At 41.4% G+C, this 16,638-nt stretch overlaps 1 protein-coding gene across 3 annotated transcripts in view; it reads left to right on the top strand.

The window, feature by feature from the left end:
• The window catches only part of LHFPL3 (LHFPL tetraspan subfamily member 3), a 535,871-nt gene extending 523,535 nt beyond the window's left edge, over window positions 1-12,336 (top strand). For all 3 annotated transcript variants that reach the window (XM_070469579.1, XM_020907487.2, XM_020907486.2), the window contains one exon: window positions 9,995-12,336. Coding sequence is in view for 1 of the 3 variants with exons in the window: in XM_020907486.2 (XP_020763145.1) it covers window positions 9,995-10,023 (29 nt within the window). In the remaining 2 variants the exon portion in view is untranslated. The remainder of the gene's footprint in view (window positions 1-9,994) is intronic.
• The last annotated feature ends 4,302 nt before the right edge of the window (window positions 12,337-16,638 follow it).

Raw genomic sequence — 16,638 nt, 5'->3', positions numbered from 1 at the left:
GGGAGAAGCCTGGGAGACCGTGGACAAGGCAGGTGGTATGTAAACCTCAGTTTCCATCAGGCATCGACTGAGGACTGCTGGTAAGAGGAGACTTAATCCCATGGCGGTTCTCGTCTGCCCTGTGCACAGCAGAGAGGGTTCTTATGTCCAGAGAAAGTCCTAAGGCAAAGAGAAGCTGGGGCAGGCAGTCGGACACTGGTCCAGTGGACAGTGAAATGGCAACACTCAAGGGTAAAAGGCGGAGAGTCTACAGCCTCTACTGCGAATATTGACTTTTGCAAAAAAATATTTCCTAAAAAATGGATGTTCTCCCACGAAGTCATTTTGTGTATAAACAAAGCTGAGCAGGACAACTCTGGAAAGTTTTCATAGAACTGAAACCTTGGAGATATACTTAGAAGCAGGTGATTGTGGTTCTGGTTGAGTGGACTGGGACATTCTGGGTTGGGACTGGATTTTCCTAGCGACAACTCTCAACAGCCTGAGAGTTCAAACAAGTTCCAAAGAGAAGCCTATCTGGTGTGCCTGACCAGGGAAAGTGGCCCTGCCTTTCATTCTGAAAGCTGCCAGCACCTCCTCTGGGGTTGGCTGCCACTTCAGAGTCACTCTGACCAGTCTTTCCAAGACCAAAAACTTCAGATACATGTACACATACACACTTGGTCACTTGGGAAATCACGATAGTAGAGATACAGCACTGATGTGTGTGTCTGTTTCATATTCAGACATTTTTTAAAGCTACCTCACCCCTTCAACAAAAACAACCTGGCAACATTTATTGAGTTCTTCCTATTGGCCACATTTGTCCATTCGGTCTTAAGCACCTTATAAGCATCATCTCTATCAGTCAGTCATCAGGACAGCCTTGGGAAGGGGTTACTCCCACCTTTCAAATGAAACTCAGAGATGTTAAAGAGCTTCTATAGGGTTACCCACCCACGTGAGATTCGTATTCAAAGCCAGAGAAAACATATTTAACCAAACAGCTATATGCCTTCAGGAAAATCAGGAAACTTATATCTCAAGGTAGCATTTGGAAAAGAGAAAACCTGTGAGGCAGAGGGAAAGTGCACCTCGGGCGAGACAGACGTGGACAGAAGCAAGGAAGGAGGAAATGACACGTTATTCTTGGTCATCTTCCCTGAGCAGGAAGGAGAAGCAGCTTAGAAGAAGATGTGGGAGGCTAAATATTCAGTCACAGGCAGAAATGAGTATTTATTTTGAGGAGCTCACACATATGTGGGTTCCATGATTTGCAATTTCATGTATGGGTAATACTCAATTTGTTTTTATTAATATTTTTAAAAGGTTGTCATGACCACAGAGTGAATTGTTACTTATGAGCTAGTTTGTGAAAGGGGAAAGCAAAACAATTTTGAAAAAAATGTGTAATTTCTGTGCACAGAAGCATATGTACTTCTGTGGAAGTCACTGAAGTGGAAGTATACAACTTCTGTGGAAGTCACCAAAGCAGGAATGGCATAGTAAGGTTGACACCCTGTGAGTTCTTATGAAATGCACTGAGAATGAGGGTGCTACACTGCTCCTCCCACAGGCGTGTCTTTTGAACTCATTATTAAAAGCCTTTCAACCTGTAAAGTACGGAATGGCTTCTTGTTAAAACTGGACAGTGAATTTTGTTAGGATTAACAAGCAAGCACCCTCATTCTATTCTCGTGTGCCTGGGGAAGCCTTCCAAGGAATTGTACCTGTTGCTTTTAATAGATTCTATAGTATTTCTTTTTTTAAAAATGTTTTTATTTTAATTGGAGGCTAATTACTTTACAATACTGTAGTGGTTTTTGCCATACATTGACATGAATCAGCCATGGGTTTACCTGTGTTCCCCATCCCGATCCCCCCTCCCGCCTCCCTCCCCATTCCATCCCTCAGGATCATCCCAGTGCACCAGCCCTGAGCGCCCTGTTTCATGCCTCAAACCTGGACTGGCGATCTGTTTCACATATGATAATATACATGTTTCAATGCTATTCTCCCAAATCATCCCACCCTTGCCTTCTCCCACAGTCCAAAAGTCTGTTCTTTACATCTGTGTCTCTTTTGCTGTCTTGCATATAGGGTCATCATTACCTTCTTTCTAAATTCCATATATATGCATTAATATACTGTATTGTTGTTTTTCTTTCTGACTTACTTCACTCCGTATAATAGGCTCCAGTTTCATTCACCTCATTAGAACTGATTCAGATGCATTCTTTTTAATAGCTGAGTAACAGTCCATTGTGTATATGCACCACAGCTTTCTTATCCATTCATCTGCCAATGGACAACTAGGTTGCTTCCATGTCCTATCTATTGTAGACAGTGCTGCAATGAACACTGGGGTACATGTATCTCTTTCAATTCTGGTTTCCTCGGTGTGTATGCCCAGCAGTGGGATTGCTGGGTCGTATGACAGTTCTATTTCCAGTTTTTTTAATAAATGATCCAATCAAAAAATGGGCCAAAGAACTAAACAGACATTTCTCCAAGGAAGACATACAGATGGCTAACAAACACATGAAAAGATGTCCAACATCACTCATTATCAGAGAAATGCAAATCAAAACCACAATGAGGTACCGTCTCACGCCAGTCAGAATGGCTGCTATCAAAAAGTCTACAAACAATAAATGCTGGAGAGGGTGCGGAGAAAAGGGAACCCTCTTGCACTGTTGGTGGGAATGCAAACTAGTACAGCCACTATGGAGAACAGATTCTATAGTATTTCTTAGTGGAGACAAGGGGAGAAAGAAAAGAGACATTCTTGAGTTAGCAATAGAAATTCCTGCTCATGAATTATTTACTTTCTAGAAAAGGTCACATGGGATAGTGTTGTGCCTGATGTCAGTGGTGAATTGTCCATTGAACACAAGAATAGTGCACGGTCACCAGGACCTTATCCTTCGGCCATTTTCTGCCCCTTCTCAGCAAAGATCTACATGAGTAGCCAGAAGAACTATCCTCTGCAATTATCCTCTAACTCTCCTGTGTTCAAATCAGTACGTCTGATGGAAATGAAATTAGCAAGAGACAGAAAAAGAGCAAGAAAGGCAGAGAATATAAAGGCTAAAAAGTAGGAGAAGGGAAGTAAGGATGAGAGAAAAGTTACTAGGTCTGTCTCAGGTTGTATATTTTGCATTTCCTAGATACCTCTGTGTGTATATTTTTTTTTAAATTATTGTTACAACCAAGAGATAAAATCTCTGTCTGTAGGCTGAGGATGGGAGAACCCCTCTCCCTAACCTTGGCTTCCTCTGCCCAGCTCTTTAATGGAAGTAGAAGGAATAGAAAGCCCCTCAGAGTCTTTATTGAAGTTTCAGGTCACTGAGTGCCTCCACCAGTCTCCCAAGCTTTGCTTTGCTGGGTTTTTCATAGATTTATGTGACTGGTTGGCTCCATCCATTCACTCAAAAAACAATTTTTGAACACTTATTGCAAACCAAGCACCTCATTGAGCTGGGAGTATAAAGATGAGTAGGACACGGTCTCTCCTCAGGGAGCTCAGTCCAGAGCCTTACTTCCAAGAGTGTGGGACCAGCGGCAGCAGCATCACCTGGGAGATATTTAAAAATGCAAATTTCCAGGCTTCATCCCAGACCAGCTTAATCAAAATCTGCATATTTAGCAAGATACCTGGACAATTCTTAAGCATATTGAAGTTTAAAAAGCACTGACCTAATGGGGTTTTGGCAGGGGAGAGGGAGACGCTCTTTGGTTTCTTAATTCTCCCATTTATTCTGCTAATATTTTTTGATCACCTGTCATCAGGCTCGGAGCTGGGAGCTGATGGTCCATGGGTGAGCAAGACAAAGGAGATGCTGATGGCCTAGAGCTCACATTCTCATGGGGGGAAAAGCAGGAAAAAAAAAAAATGCATGAGCTAGTTACAGATCATGAGCAGTGCTATGAAGCAAATAAACTGAAACGTGATGGTAAGAAACCAAACCGAACTATGACAGGTTATGGGGGTGGATGTCTTCATGAGTAAGTTACTTCTATTTTGTATTTTGCTTTCTGTTCTAAAAATGTAAACATAACCACTGGTCCTATGTGAAGAGAGTCAAAGACTATAATACTATCGACTGTAATCCTTCTTTTCTCCTCCATGCCCATCCCTCTGCCTCTGGCACTGGTACTGAAACTCTAGATACCACCAAGCAGGTACAGTCACAGCCAAGCCCATCAAAAAGTCCAGGCTATGAGCAACTAAAAATCTGGATGTGAGCTGGATGATGAAGCCTAGAAGAAGTACTGGCATTACCTTTCTGGTTGTAGTAAAAAGGCATTAGAGAATCTAGAAGGACTTGGGAACTGGGGCATAGCTTCCTATCACTGGTTTCTTGCATCACTGTGGTCAAGGGCCAGAGTATGTGCTGATGGGGACTGATGGACGGGAGGGTGGCCTGCAAGGCAAGATGAGCAATGGACATATACATGCAACCTCAACAACTTCAGACCTTCTCATCACCTACAGTGTTAGTGCTAATCGACTGTGACCAAAATCAGTGTTAGACCTTAATTCAGCGCAGAAGTATATTTTGACCATGCATTTATTTTCAGCATAAATCCAAACCCACTGCAGTTAGACCCCTTGAGGGACAAACCAGTGATTGCCCAAAGAGAGGATACAGGTAAACCAGTCATCAGAGGATGGGGTTTCAGGTACTGTTCCTCTAGAAATTGTGTCGTGAAGGAATATTTAATGCAGCAGATCTCAACCACAGTCAGAGAAAGGGCATCTGCCCACTGTTGCAGTTATCTATTGCCCTAACTATCCCAAATTTTTGTGGCTTAAAACTTTGTCAAAGTTTTGTTGAAAAAACTCACACCCATTAGGATGGCTCCTAACAACCAGTTTTATTATTTCTCACAATTGTGTGGATCAGGAATTTGGGAAGGGTTTAACTGAGCAGTTCTTCTGCTCCATGTAGCATCAACTAGGGTCACTCTGGCGATCAGTAGTATGGAGGGTCCAAGAAGGCTCACTCACAGGTAGGCCCCTTGCAGGGATGGCTGGAAAGCTGGGCTCAGCTGGACCAGTCTCCCTCTCCGTGCTACCAGGACCTCTTCACGTGGTCACTCCAGCAGAGAGATCGGAAATTGCCAGTGCTCTAAAGGCTCTCAACATCACTGATGATCAGAAAAATGTAAATCAAAACTACACTTATCACCTCACACCCATTAGGATGGCTTCTCTCAAAACAGAAATTTTAAAATGTCAGACAGATATGAAGAAATTGGATCTTTGTGCACTGTGAGTGGGATTATGAAACAGTACAATAGAAAATAGTATGAAAAAAAAAAACCACACACACACAAAAGAAAATAGTATGGAGGTTCCTCAAAAAGCTAAAAATAGAGCTACCATATGATCCAGCAGTCCCATTTCTGGGTGTGTATCCAGGAGAATTGAAAGCAGGGTCCTGAAGAGGTATCTTTACACCTATGTCATAGCAGCACTGCGCACAATACGCAAAAGGTGGGAACAACCCAAATGCCCATCAACAGATGAACGGATGAGCAGAATGTGGTCCATACACACAGTGGAGTATTATTCCACCTTAGAAAATAAGGAGATCCTGTCACATGCTACAGCATAGATGAACCTTGAGGATATTAGGCTAAGTCAAATATACCAGTTGCAAAAAGACAAATACTGTATAATTCCCCCTACAGGAGCTATCTAAAGACATTGAATTCATAGAAAGGGGAAACAGAACGGTGATTATTGAGGGATGGGGGTATGTTACTGAGGGAGAGGGGATGTTGTGTAATGGGTATAGAATTTCAGGCTTGCATTATGGAAAGCCCTGGAGATCTGTTTCACAACAATGTGAATTTACTGAACACTACTGAACTACACACTTCAGAATGACTGAGACGGTAGATTGTATTCTATGTGTTTGTTTGTTTGTTTGTTTACCACATTAAAAAGCAAACCGCTGATACTCTTAAATCCCGGATTGAAGGGGAAGGGAACATAAACCCACCTCTCAGTGAAAGGAATGTGGAGAATCTGTAGCCAGCTCTCCCCCTGCCACCCCTATCTTGGGGCAGATCCTGTAGAACTCCTGAGGGCCTAGAAGGTGAGGTGTTATTTCCAGGGGGGCATATTCAACCTCCAGAAGATGAAGAGTGTCAGAAAGCATTGTTAGAGGTGAGCACAGTTTGAAACGACAGAGTGGGAGAAAATGACAAAGCCTGTAGGGCCAATGAGGAAAAAACAGCCTGGAATTCCACCCTTACTCATTTTCACAACAAAGATTTAGCACACCATCCTGCTAAAAGCCTGACCGCCCCCACCACTCATTTTTCTTGCCCAGTGCCTGCCCCTCAGCTGTCCTGACACTGGGAACTCCAAGCCCCTATGGAATAGGTCAGATGGGAACAATCTGCAGAAGCAGGTCACAGGAGACCTTTCAGAGCTGGCAAACACATAGAAAATCCAGCGATACCACAGCATTTAGATAGTGTGGACAATGTGGCCATTATAAATGCTGCTCTCATGAGCAGTGATTCAAATGACAGCTTCGAAAAGGGTTTGCAAAGAGCCCTTTGGAAATGGAACATGGGTGCCTCAGAGCCTATGACATGTTACAAGGACAAACCCAACTGAACAAAGATCCACAGCCGCACTGAATGACTTATTTATTCAGTCCTGCTCTGTATAAACCTAGGAGAAGATGACAGCTTTTAAATTGACTCCTCTGAGCTATGCAACATCCGTGGTGCGTGTGAAATGTTAGCAAGAATTTTGAAAAAAGCAGAAAGTTTTATAAAGCAAAGATCACAGTGTAACCATGCTAATGCTGCCATCAAGTTCTGCAGACAGCCCTGGTGTCTCAGAATCATTAGAAGGAGTAACAGCAACATCTGGAGGGGAAAACCCTGCCCTTTACCCTCTTAACCTGCCAGCTTCACACATCTGTTTGAAGGGCTAGCCCCTCCAAGCCTTCAGGTGGAAAATTATTTGTGCAGGTCATTTAAGTAGTCATGATAGCATTCTCACTGCACTGCTTCTACAGAGTGTTGTCCTGGCATTGAGTGGAGAGTGTTGGTGTTCTGATCACCCTTGGAACACAAGTGCTGGTTTTTTCAGCCTGGCACATGCTGCAGAATTCTTGCATGCCCCGGGGTTCCTGTTGCATGGTGGAATCAGTCTTTCTAGGAAGAAAGAATACACAGTGGGAGCCATGTCTGAGTAACCCCAGCCCAGCCAGCTTTCCCAAGGGACCTGGTGACCGTGCAGCCTGCACTCACAGCAGGACTGGGACTAGGATGAGGCCAATGAGCCTAGCATGCAAAATTTAAGGAGGCCCTTGTCCTGTGTTTGCAAAACTCTGAGAGTGAGCACCTCCTTGAATCTCGTATGCAGAGACCCACTTGCCTCCCTTTGTCCAGGCCTGCCTCAAAGGCCTCACTCTCTTTTCCCATTCACTCCTCAGCCTCCTGCCCAAGGTTAGGAATGGGTTTGGGGAGTATAGGCCCCATGCTGAGAGTGGTCAACAAAGAAGAGAGCTTTAAGAAGGAAGAGCTGAGAAATTGATGGTGAGATTGCAGTGAAGGATCCAATGAGGCATTTGGCTACGCAGTGGCTACCTGTGACCCGTGACCAGAGCAGATCCAGGAAGGGTTGGTGATGAAAGACTTGTCCTGGTCTGCCCCTCAGCTGTGGGCCAGGATGGTGGGGCATAAATAGGAACTCTGTGAGACTGGCCACAGAGGTTCACTTTGTACAAGAAAGCTCAGGATCTTCCCAGGAAGATGCTTTTCCTCTAGAAAGTTCCTTTCTCCCCAGGCTTGGATGTCAGAGCTCTAGGGGCTGATCTGAAGCCCTTCCACCCCCGTCTGCTCTCTCCCCAGCCCAATGTGATGTTATAAGGCCAAATCAGGCAGCTTAGCACTGGGGAGAGAGAAAGTGGGAGTCTTGGGTTCTGTGTGCATGTGTGCTAAGTCACTTCAGTCGTGTCCAACTCTCTGTGACCCTATGGGCCATAGCCCTCCCACCTTCTCTGTCCATGGGATTCTCTAGGCAAGAATACTGAAGTCGGTTGCCATGCCCTCCTCCAGGGGATCTTCCCAACCCAGGGATCGAACTCACGTCTCATGTCTCCTGAGCTGGCAGGCGGGTTCTTTACCGCTACTAGAAACAAATGGTTCAACCAAAGCAGAATTTTCTATCATTAAATCGGGTATATTCATTTGTGAACCTCAATACAATGGGGACCCCCTCTTGTCTCCCTTGTCTCCTGCATCACATAGGTACGCTGAGAAGCGCACTTCCACATGCAGGGTCACTTTTCATCATCATTTCCCTATTCTCCTTCCCACATTTGCAACCCCACCCTCTTCTCCCCTTCTCCCTCCCCAGGTAGCACCTTTCACAAATCTTGCTGGAAAACCCAGACTTTCAGTTTTGTGGATTTTAAATAGAAAATGATGCAGAATGAGCGAATTATAAGCTGGAGCAGTGGAATCATGGACCCACAAGCCCAACTTTGGATTCCATCAAGCCAGAGTACCTCCATGACACTGCAGCAGAGACCACTCAAGTTCAGAAGTGCCCTGTGGCACTATGTCAGATCCTTGGATTGCTGGCTTACGTTGCTTATCTGAAGAAAGCATTCCCTTCCAGAGGGCCTCTGCCAGCATGATTCAAGCTCAGAGAACCGTTACAGACTAATAATCATTATGGCATGATCACATTTCAATTATCCCCTGTGTAGTCTGGGTACATTAAAGCAAATTCTCTGACTGAGAGAAGTGTGTTAAAAATCATAATGTGCATTAAGATTTTTTTTAAAGCCTGTTGGAAGCCAACAGGGGATAAATTCTAGAAACAACGACAGAATCTTTCAGGGGTTTCTCTTGCACTTATGCAGAAAGCATAATCTTATCTTAAAATGTGGGGTGAGGACTATAACTGAATAATGGGCCAATTGTTTTATTATAATTTGTGTTTCTAAGTGCTCTGTAATTCAAAATCCAACAGATTATTTTCTGTCAGCCCCAATCTGAGCTACTAGGTGCATTGGCCCATCTTCACAATGTATAAGGTACCTGTAACTCCTGGTTAGCAGTGCCAAAATCTATGAAAATTAGCCAGAGGATGGAGTAGATCACACCATCTGTGGTCTCTGTCAATACAGGCACAGTCCCTAGTATGTTGCAGAAAAGGAATAGCAGCCTTCCCCTGAGCATTTGTCCTAAAGAAAAGAATTTAAAAGAACAAGTCAAGTTTCATATGCAAAAATATTCATTTTCGATAGTAACAAAAGAAACAGAAACGTACCTATGTATCTGACGTGGTGAAATCATTTAGGGCGGAATATTGAGCGTGGCCCGGAGAGGAATGAGAATGGAATGGAATATAATGCAGTCATGAGAAACTGATGCTGATGATGGAGAGAGTGGAAATATAGGAAACTTTTTAATATTGTATTGGAAATGTCATCTACGCTGTGATTCCAACTATATCAAATAAGTGCACACCTTAGATAAGGAACAGAAAGAGACGTGGGAAGAAAACAGCTGGTGTCTCAAAGTGGTTGGATTGTGGATGATTCACCTCTGTAGTCATTCCTTTTGAAACTGTTATAATGTTCATTTGATAATAACTAAAACTTGAAAGGAAAAGGAAAACACTCAAGTGAGGCATTTTCTGTGCCAGGCAGAAAAATCGGTGATGCGTGGGATCATTTTGCATTCTTCCTTGCTCCTTCAAAGCAGCCTGTAATCTTCATCCACATGCAGGGGATATGCATGCCTGAATTATCAGGGGACCCCCCCTTACCAGGAAGGCTATGCTGTTTGTTTAATGGGCCAGAAACCTCACTCTTTTCAGTCTTGTTTGATAACAAATCTAAGGTGCATTTGTTGGTATGGTTTTTCCTTGACAAATATGCACAAAAATCTTGAGGACAGAAAATGATGCATTTGTTCTTTCTCTCTTTTCTCTTTCTCTTGCCCATCCCCCCACCCCCCTCTGCAGTTCTGCTAAGCCAATATTCTCTAGAATGAGCACAAAACAAATCAAATAACAGCTAAACTAATCGAATAACAGCTTTTGTACATCAGCATCGAGAAGGAAAACGCTTGGGAGAGATCAGAGTACCAAGATGGATACCGGCAAGAGTGACGCATCCAACTGTCAAAGCATCTACTAAACCTAGATCGGCAGAGATGGGAGTGATTTTCCTGAAAGGAGATACAATCACGGATTAAACACCAGCTCATTGGAAACTATCATTGAATAAGAGCAGATGACATTCATGAGAAATCACATTCAGGAAATATTTTAAGGAAGAGGAATATAAATGTGCTAGAATTAACATGTAAAATATATATGTACTGAGGTTTGTAAACTGTCCTTTTTTAATCAAACAGAAAACAAAAAGCTTTAATCTTTCAACATTATTTCAAAAAAGGCAGTGCATCCCAAATTATTCCTATCTCAATAGCCAAGAGGCTGATCAACCATCAGTTATTGAGGAAGCGTCTTAGAAAATGCCTCTGAATATTTTCATAGGAGCCATGACCTTTGGTTCCCATCTCTGCTGTTCATTTATGTCACTGTGTGATTAGTTACAACCACTCAGTTAAGAGATGTTAACGCTTCAAACTTTTTACTGAGTCTTTGTTCAGTTTAATCTGTCTGTACCAGTTATTACTGAGAAAGTGTTTCTGATGTATACTATTACTCCATCAAGCTGTATATTACAGGAAGTACATTTTTACATCATAGGTTCCTGAGCAACATAGATTTCCCTATCTTTCAGGAAACAGCATCAAGGAACTCTGAAAAATATAGAAAGCTCATTTTCACCTTGAATGCTCACATGTAATATATAGGCTGCTATCAAATAAACACTTTTTCTAATTGCCCCTAGTAATATGTATAAGAATTTAATATACTTTACAAATAAACATCTAAAATATCTTCTTTTTCTATTTCTTTGTCATATCATCAGAAATCCATATCCTTTCTTTCCCTTACTGATAGGCACTCATTTTTATTTTAAAAATAACACCATTCCATTAAACCTATTTCTAAATGATAGTAAGTGGTACTAATAAAATACATAATAATTTAATAGCCTTAGAACTAAATGAATATATACTTAATACAGGTCAAAGAAACTTGATAGGAGTAAGTGGTCTTTTTGTTTACTAATTTTAGTTTCAAGAACACAGTTTTTTTTTGTTGTTTGTTTGTTTTTAGTTGATTGGCATTTAAAAGTAGTGACAAATGATTAGTTGTCTTCAACAATCTTTTGCTCCCAGGCGTCCCACACCATCACCCTCATCACATGTCCTGCAATATGCAACAACAGAAAAATATTTAATATTGAAGTAGCCAATTGCTTGAGAATGACACAAGCTAAAATGTATGTGCAGGAGTTATCAATATAAGCCAAATCATATTCTATACCTGAGCAGAAAACATGAACATGTAGAATGCCTTCATTTTTGAACTCAAAATTAAGATCCATTTAGTATGTATTATTGGAACAATGGAGAGTAATACAAGAAGAATCAACCAAGATACAGATCGTGGTTGATTTCTCTTATCCTGTCTCACACCCCTAGTTTTGTCAAATGTCACTGGTATTAGCATCTTTTCACCCCAAATGAGTTTTATGTTTCAAATGGCTAAAAAGTATATTAAAGATACAGTCAAATAAGTGAAATACAATTCACAAAGATATGGATTTTCTAAAGAACCACATTAGGGGAGTACTTATTATCTCTAAAGTATTAGCTGTTCTGGGAGTTATTTGTTGCTTTAAATATTAGCTCTCCCTCTGCATTCAAAACACCCTACTTACTAAATTTAATTACACACAACTTTTCAAGAATTCATCTTTTAGTTAAGGGGAGGTACCTCTCTACTTTACCTACAATAAAAATAGAAGGTATTGGCTTTCTCTAATCCGTGTAAATTGTAGATTCCACTGGGAGTCCTACAACACTAATAGTGGTGTTTATGAAAATGGAAAAGTGCTTCCTATCCACATGCAAGTGTTTTTAAGAAGTTGTTTTCCATAAAACCTAAGTGTAATTTAGCATACCATAGTGCTCTGAAGATGGGTCATTGACAGTGTACCATTTGTACATAGGTAAAACACATGTAAATCACTAAATGTTAATTAGGTATAAGAAGTATGTTTTTATCTTTTTTAAAAAAAAGTGACTCCCTTTCTCATTCTGTTCTGTTGTATTGTGTCCAAAAGTTGTGTGTAATTTTTTAAGGTCCAGGAAATGTAAAGAAATTTGTTGGAATATCTGAATTTCTGTAAAAAAATAAAAATAAGATTTTGTTATTTAAAAGATTGTTTGGTGTTGTGGCGTACATTCATTGTATTCAACGTCTGTCTTTGTTCAGTGATCCAGTGACAGGTGATGATTTGACTGAAATAACCATCTTTGAAAAATCTTGCTGTCAGATTCCATAATATTTGCCAAGAGCAGACATTTATTGGGTGTGCAGGACCCTCATCATGCGAAAGGCATGATTAATACCTCCAAGGCCTCTCCTCACCAAGTAGAGACACACCTCAAGCTAAACCTTCATAGGCTCAGTGGAATGGAATTGAGAAGTGAATAGCCAGACTGTTAAGTAAAACCTGGCCTGAAATATTCTGAAATACCCGATTAGTTGCTCCACCGTGGCTCTCGCATATTGAAACAGTAACCTGTTCCCTCGACACGGGCAGCAGTTTTGCAGTAGTTCATACTGAGTATGTGTTGTCTGGATAGGTCCTAATGCCAAATCCTTCGTTTACTGCATAACTCTAAACAGCCCTAAGCCTTGGTGTCCTCACCTATTGAATGAACACAAATAATAAAGCCTGGCCCCATAGTGGTGTTGTGAGGCTATAAATTAAGGTATAGTGCTATGCTGGTGCTTGACTAGTAGGCAATATATTCAATGAATTTAATTCCTTCCCCCCTACTATTTGCAAGACGTTGAAGAAGAAAAGAAACATAAACATGGCCTCGGCTCTCAAAATGTTGAAGATAATTAAAGTAACATTATGAGTAGGGATTTAAAACTCAAATACCTACTAGAGCCAGTAAGTCACAGAGCAAAGCAAGCTGGGCTGCTGAGATAATAGGAAGTAGTGGGCACAGTGGAGCCCTGGAGAGTCTAGGTCTGTCTACAGAGATGACGTTGCCAGTACTCAGCTCCAGTCATTTACCAAACATGCACTGAGTCCTTACTGTGTATCTGGAATTATTCTAAAGCCTGGGAAAGATAGTGGTGAACCAGAAACATAAGATCCCTGCTCCTATGGGTCTCATGTTCTGGTAGGAAAAGAGATAATAAATAGGGAAATGTCTGCTAATAATAATAGATGCTCTTGTTGTTCTTATTGTTGTTGTTCTCTTGCTAAGTTGTGTCCGACTCTGTGTCCCATGGACTGCAGCACGCCAGGCTCTTCTGTCCTCACTATCTCCCAGGATTTGCTCAGATTCATGTCCATTGAGTTGATGATGCTGTCTAACCATCTCATCCTCTGCTGCCCCCTTCTTTTGTCTTCAGTCTTTCCCAGCATCAATGTGTCGGTTCTTCCTATCATGTGGCCAAAGTATTGGAGCTTCAGCTTCGACATCAGTCCCTTCCAATGAATATTCAGGATTGATTTCTAATAGGATGGACTGGTTTGATCCTCTTGCTGTCCAAGGGACTCTCAAGAGTCTCCTCCAGCACTATAATTCAAAAGCATCAATTCTTTGACACTCAGCCTTCTTTATGGTCCAACTCTCACATCCATACTTGACTACTGGAAAAATTATACCTTTGACTACATGGACCCTTGTCAGTAAGGTGATGTCTCTGCTTTTTAATACACTGCCTAGGTTTGTCATAGCTTTCCTTCCAAGGAGCAAACATCTTTTAATTTCATGGCTTTGATCACCATTTCCAGTGATTTAGGAGGCCAAGAAAATAAAATCTGTCACTGCTTTTCTGTTTGCCATGAAGTAATGGGATCAGATGCCATGATCTTCGCTTTTTGAATGTTGAGTTTTAAGCCAACTTTTTTACTCTCCTCTTTCACCCTCATCAAGAAGCTCTTTAGTTCCTCTTCACTTTCTGCCATTAGAGGGGTGTCATCTGCATATCTGAGGTTGTTGATACTTATGCTAGCAATCTTAATTCCAGCTTGTGATTCATCCAGGCTGGCATTTCACATGTACTCTGCATACAAGTTAAATAAGCAGGGTGACAATATACAGCCTTGTCATACTTGTTGCCCAATTTTGCATTGGTCTGTTGTTCTATGTCCAGTTCTAACTGCATACAGGTTTCTCAGGAGACACGTAAGGGGGTCTGATATTCCCATCTCTTTAAGAATTTTCCACACATAAAATTCGTAAACTTTCTCTTTAAGAATTTGTTGTGATCCACACAGTGAAAGGCTTTAGTGTAGTCAATAAAGCAGAAGTTTTTCTCGAATGCCCTTGCTTTCTCCATGATGCAACAAATATTGGCAATTTGATCTTTGACGACTCTGCCTTTTTTAAACCCAGCTTGTAGTTCCCATCTGGAAGTTCTCAGTTCATGTACTGTTGAAGCCTAGCTTGAAGGATTTTGAGCATAACCTTACTAGCATGTGAAATGAGCACAGTTGTATGGTAGTATGAACATTCTTTGGCATTGCCTTTCTGGAATGAAAAGTGACCTTTTCCAGTCCTGTGGCCACTGCTGAGCTTTTAAAAATTTGTTGGCATATTGAGTGCAGCACTTTCAGAGCATCATCTTTTAGGATTTTAAATAGCTCAGTTGGAATTCCATTGTTTCTATTAGCTTTTTTCGTGGTAATGCTTCTTAAGTCTTACTTGACTTCACAGCCCAGGATGTTTGGCTCTAGATTAGTAACCACACCATCATGGTTATCTGGGTCATTAAGAGTTGTTTTTTTTTTTTTAATAATTCTGTGTATTCCTGCCACCTCTCCTTAATATCTTCTGCTTCTGTTAAGTCCTTACCATTTCTGTTCTTTATCATGCCAATCTTTGCATGAAATGTTCTCTTGATCTCTCCAATTTTCTTGAAGAGATCTCTACTCTTTCCCATTCTGTTGTTTTCCTCTATTTCTTTGCATTGTTGATTTAAGAAGGCTTTTTCTTTGTCTCCTTTCTGTTCTCTGGAACTCTGCATTCAGTTGGGCATCTTTTGCTTTCACCCTTGCCTTTCACTTTGCTTCTTTCCTCAGCTATTTGTAAAGCCTCCTCAGATAACCATTTTGCCTTATTGCATTTCTTTTTCTTTGGAATGGTTTTGGTCCCTGCCTTCTGTACAATATTACGAACCTCTGTCCATAGTTCTTCATGCACTGTATCTACCAGATCTAATCCCTTGAATCAATTCATCACCTCCACTGTATAACCATAAGGGATTTAATTTAGGTCATTCATGAATGGCCTAGTGGTTTTTCATGCTTTCTTCAATTTAAGCCTGAATTTTGCAATAAGGAGCTGATGATCTGAGCTACAGTCAGCTCCAGGTTTATTTTTGCTGACTGTATAGAACTTCTCCATCTTTGGCTGCAAAGAACATAATCAATTTGATTTTGGTACTGACCATCTGGTGATGTCCATGTGCAGAGTCACAGTCATCTCTCCTGTTGTTGGAAACAGTGTTTGCTATGACTGGCATATTCTCTTGACAAAACTCTGTTAGCCTTTGCCCTGCTTCACTTTGTACTCCAAGGTCAAACTTGCCTGTTATTCCGGGTATCTCCTGACTTCCTACTTTTGCATTCCAATACCCTATGATGAAAAGAACATCTTATTTTGGTGTTAGTTTTAGAAGGTGTCGTAGGTCTTCACAGAACTAGTCAACTGCTTCTTCAGCATCAGTGGTTGGGGCATAGACTTGGACTACTCTGATGTTGAATGGTCTGCCTTGGAAATGAACCGAGATCGTTCTGTCAATTTCGAGCTTGCAGCCAAGTATTGCATTTTGGACTCTCTTGTTAACTATGAAGCCTACTCCATTTCTTCTAAGGGATTCTTGCCCACAGTAGTAGATATAATAGTCATCTGCATTACATTCGCCCATTCCTGTCCATTTTAGTCCACTGATTCCTAAGATATTGATGTTCACTCTTGCCATCTCCTGCTTGACCACATCCAATTTCCCTTCATTCATGGACCTAACATTCCAGGTTCCTATGCAATATCATTCTTTACAGCATAGGACTTTACTTTCCACACCTGAGCATCGTTTCCGCTTTGTCCCAACTGCTTCATTCTTTCTGGAACTATTAGTAATTGCCCTCTGCTCTTCTCCAGTAACATATTGAACATCTTTCAACATGGGGGGCTCATTTTCTATTGTCATATCTTTTTGCCTTTTCATACTGTTCATGGGGTTCTCGAGGCAAGAATACTGGAGTGGATTGCCATTCCCTTCTCCAGTGGACCATATATTGTAAGAACTCTTCACTATGACCTGTCTGTCTTGGGTGGTCCTGCATGGCATGGATCATAGCTTCATTGAGTTATTCAAGTCCCTTCACCATGACAAGGCTGTGATTGGTGAAGGGGAGGTGTTCTAGAGAGAATTATAACAAGGTGATGTGATGCAGAAATAGGGAAGTGAATCAAGGAAGGCTGCTATGAAAA

The sequence above is a fragment of the Odocoileus virginianus genome, chromosome 1, assembly GCF_023699985.2.
Source record: "Odocoileus virginianus isolate 20LAN1187 ecotype Illinois chromosome 1, Ovbor_1.2, whole genome shotgun sequence".
NCBI lineage: Eukaryota > Metazoa > Chordata > Mammalia > Artiodactyla > Cervidae > Odocoileus > Odocoileus virginianus.
Note: the sequence above shows the minus strand (reverse complement) of the source record. Positions and strands in the feature narration are given on the sequence as shown.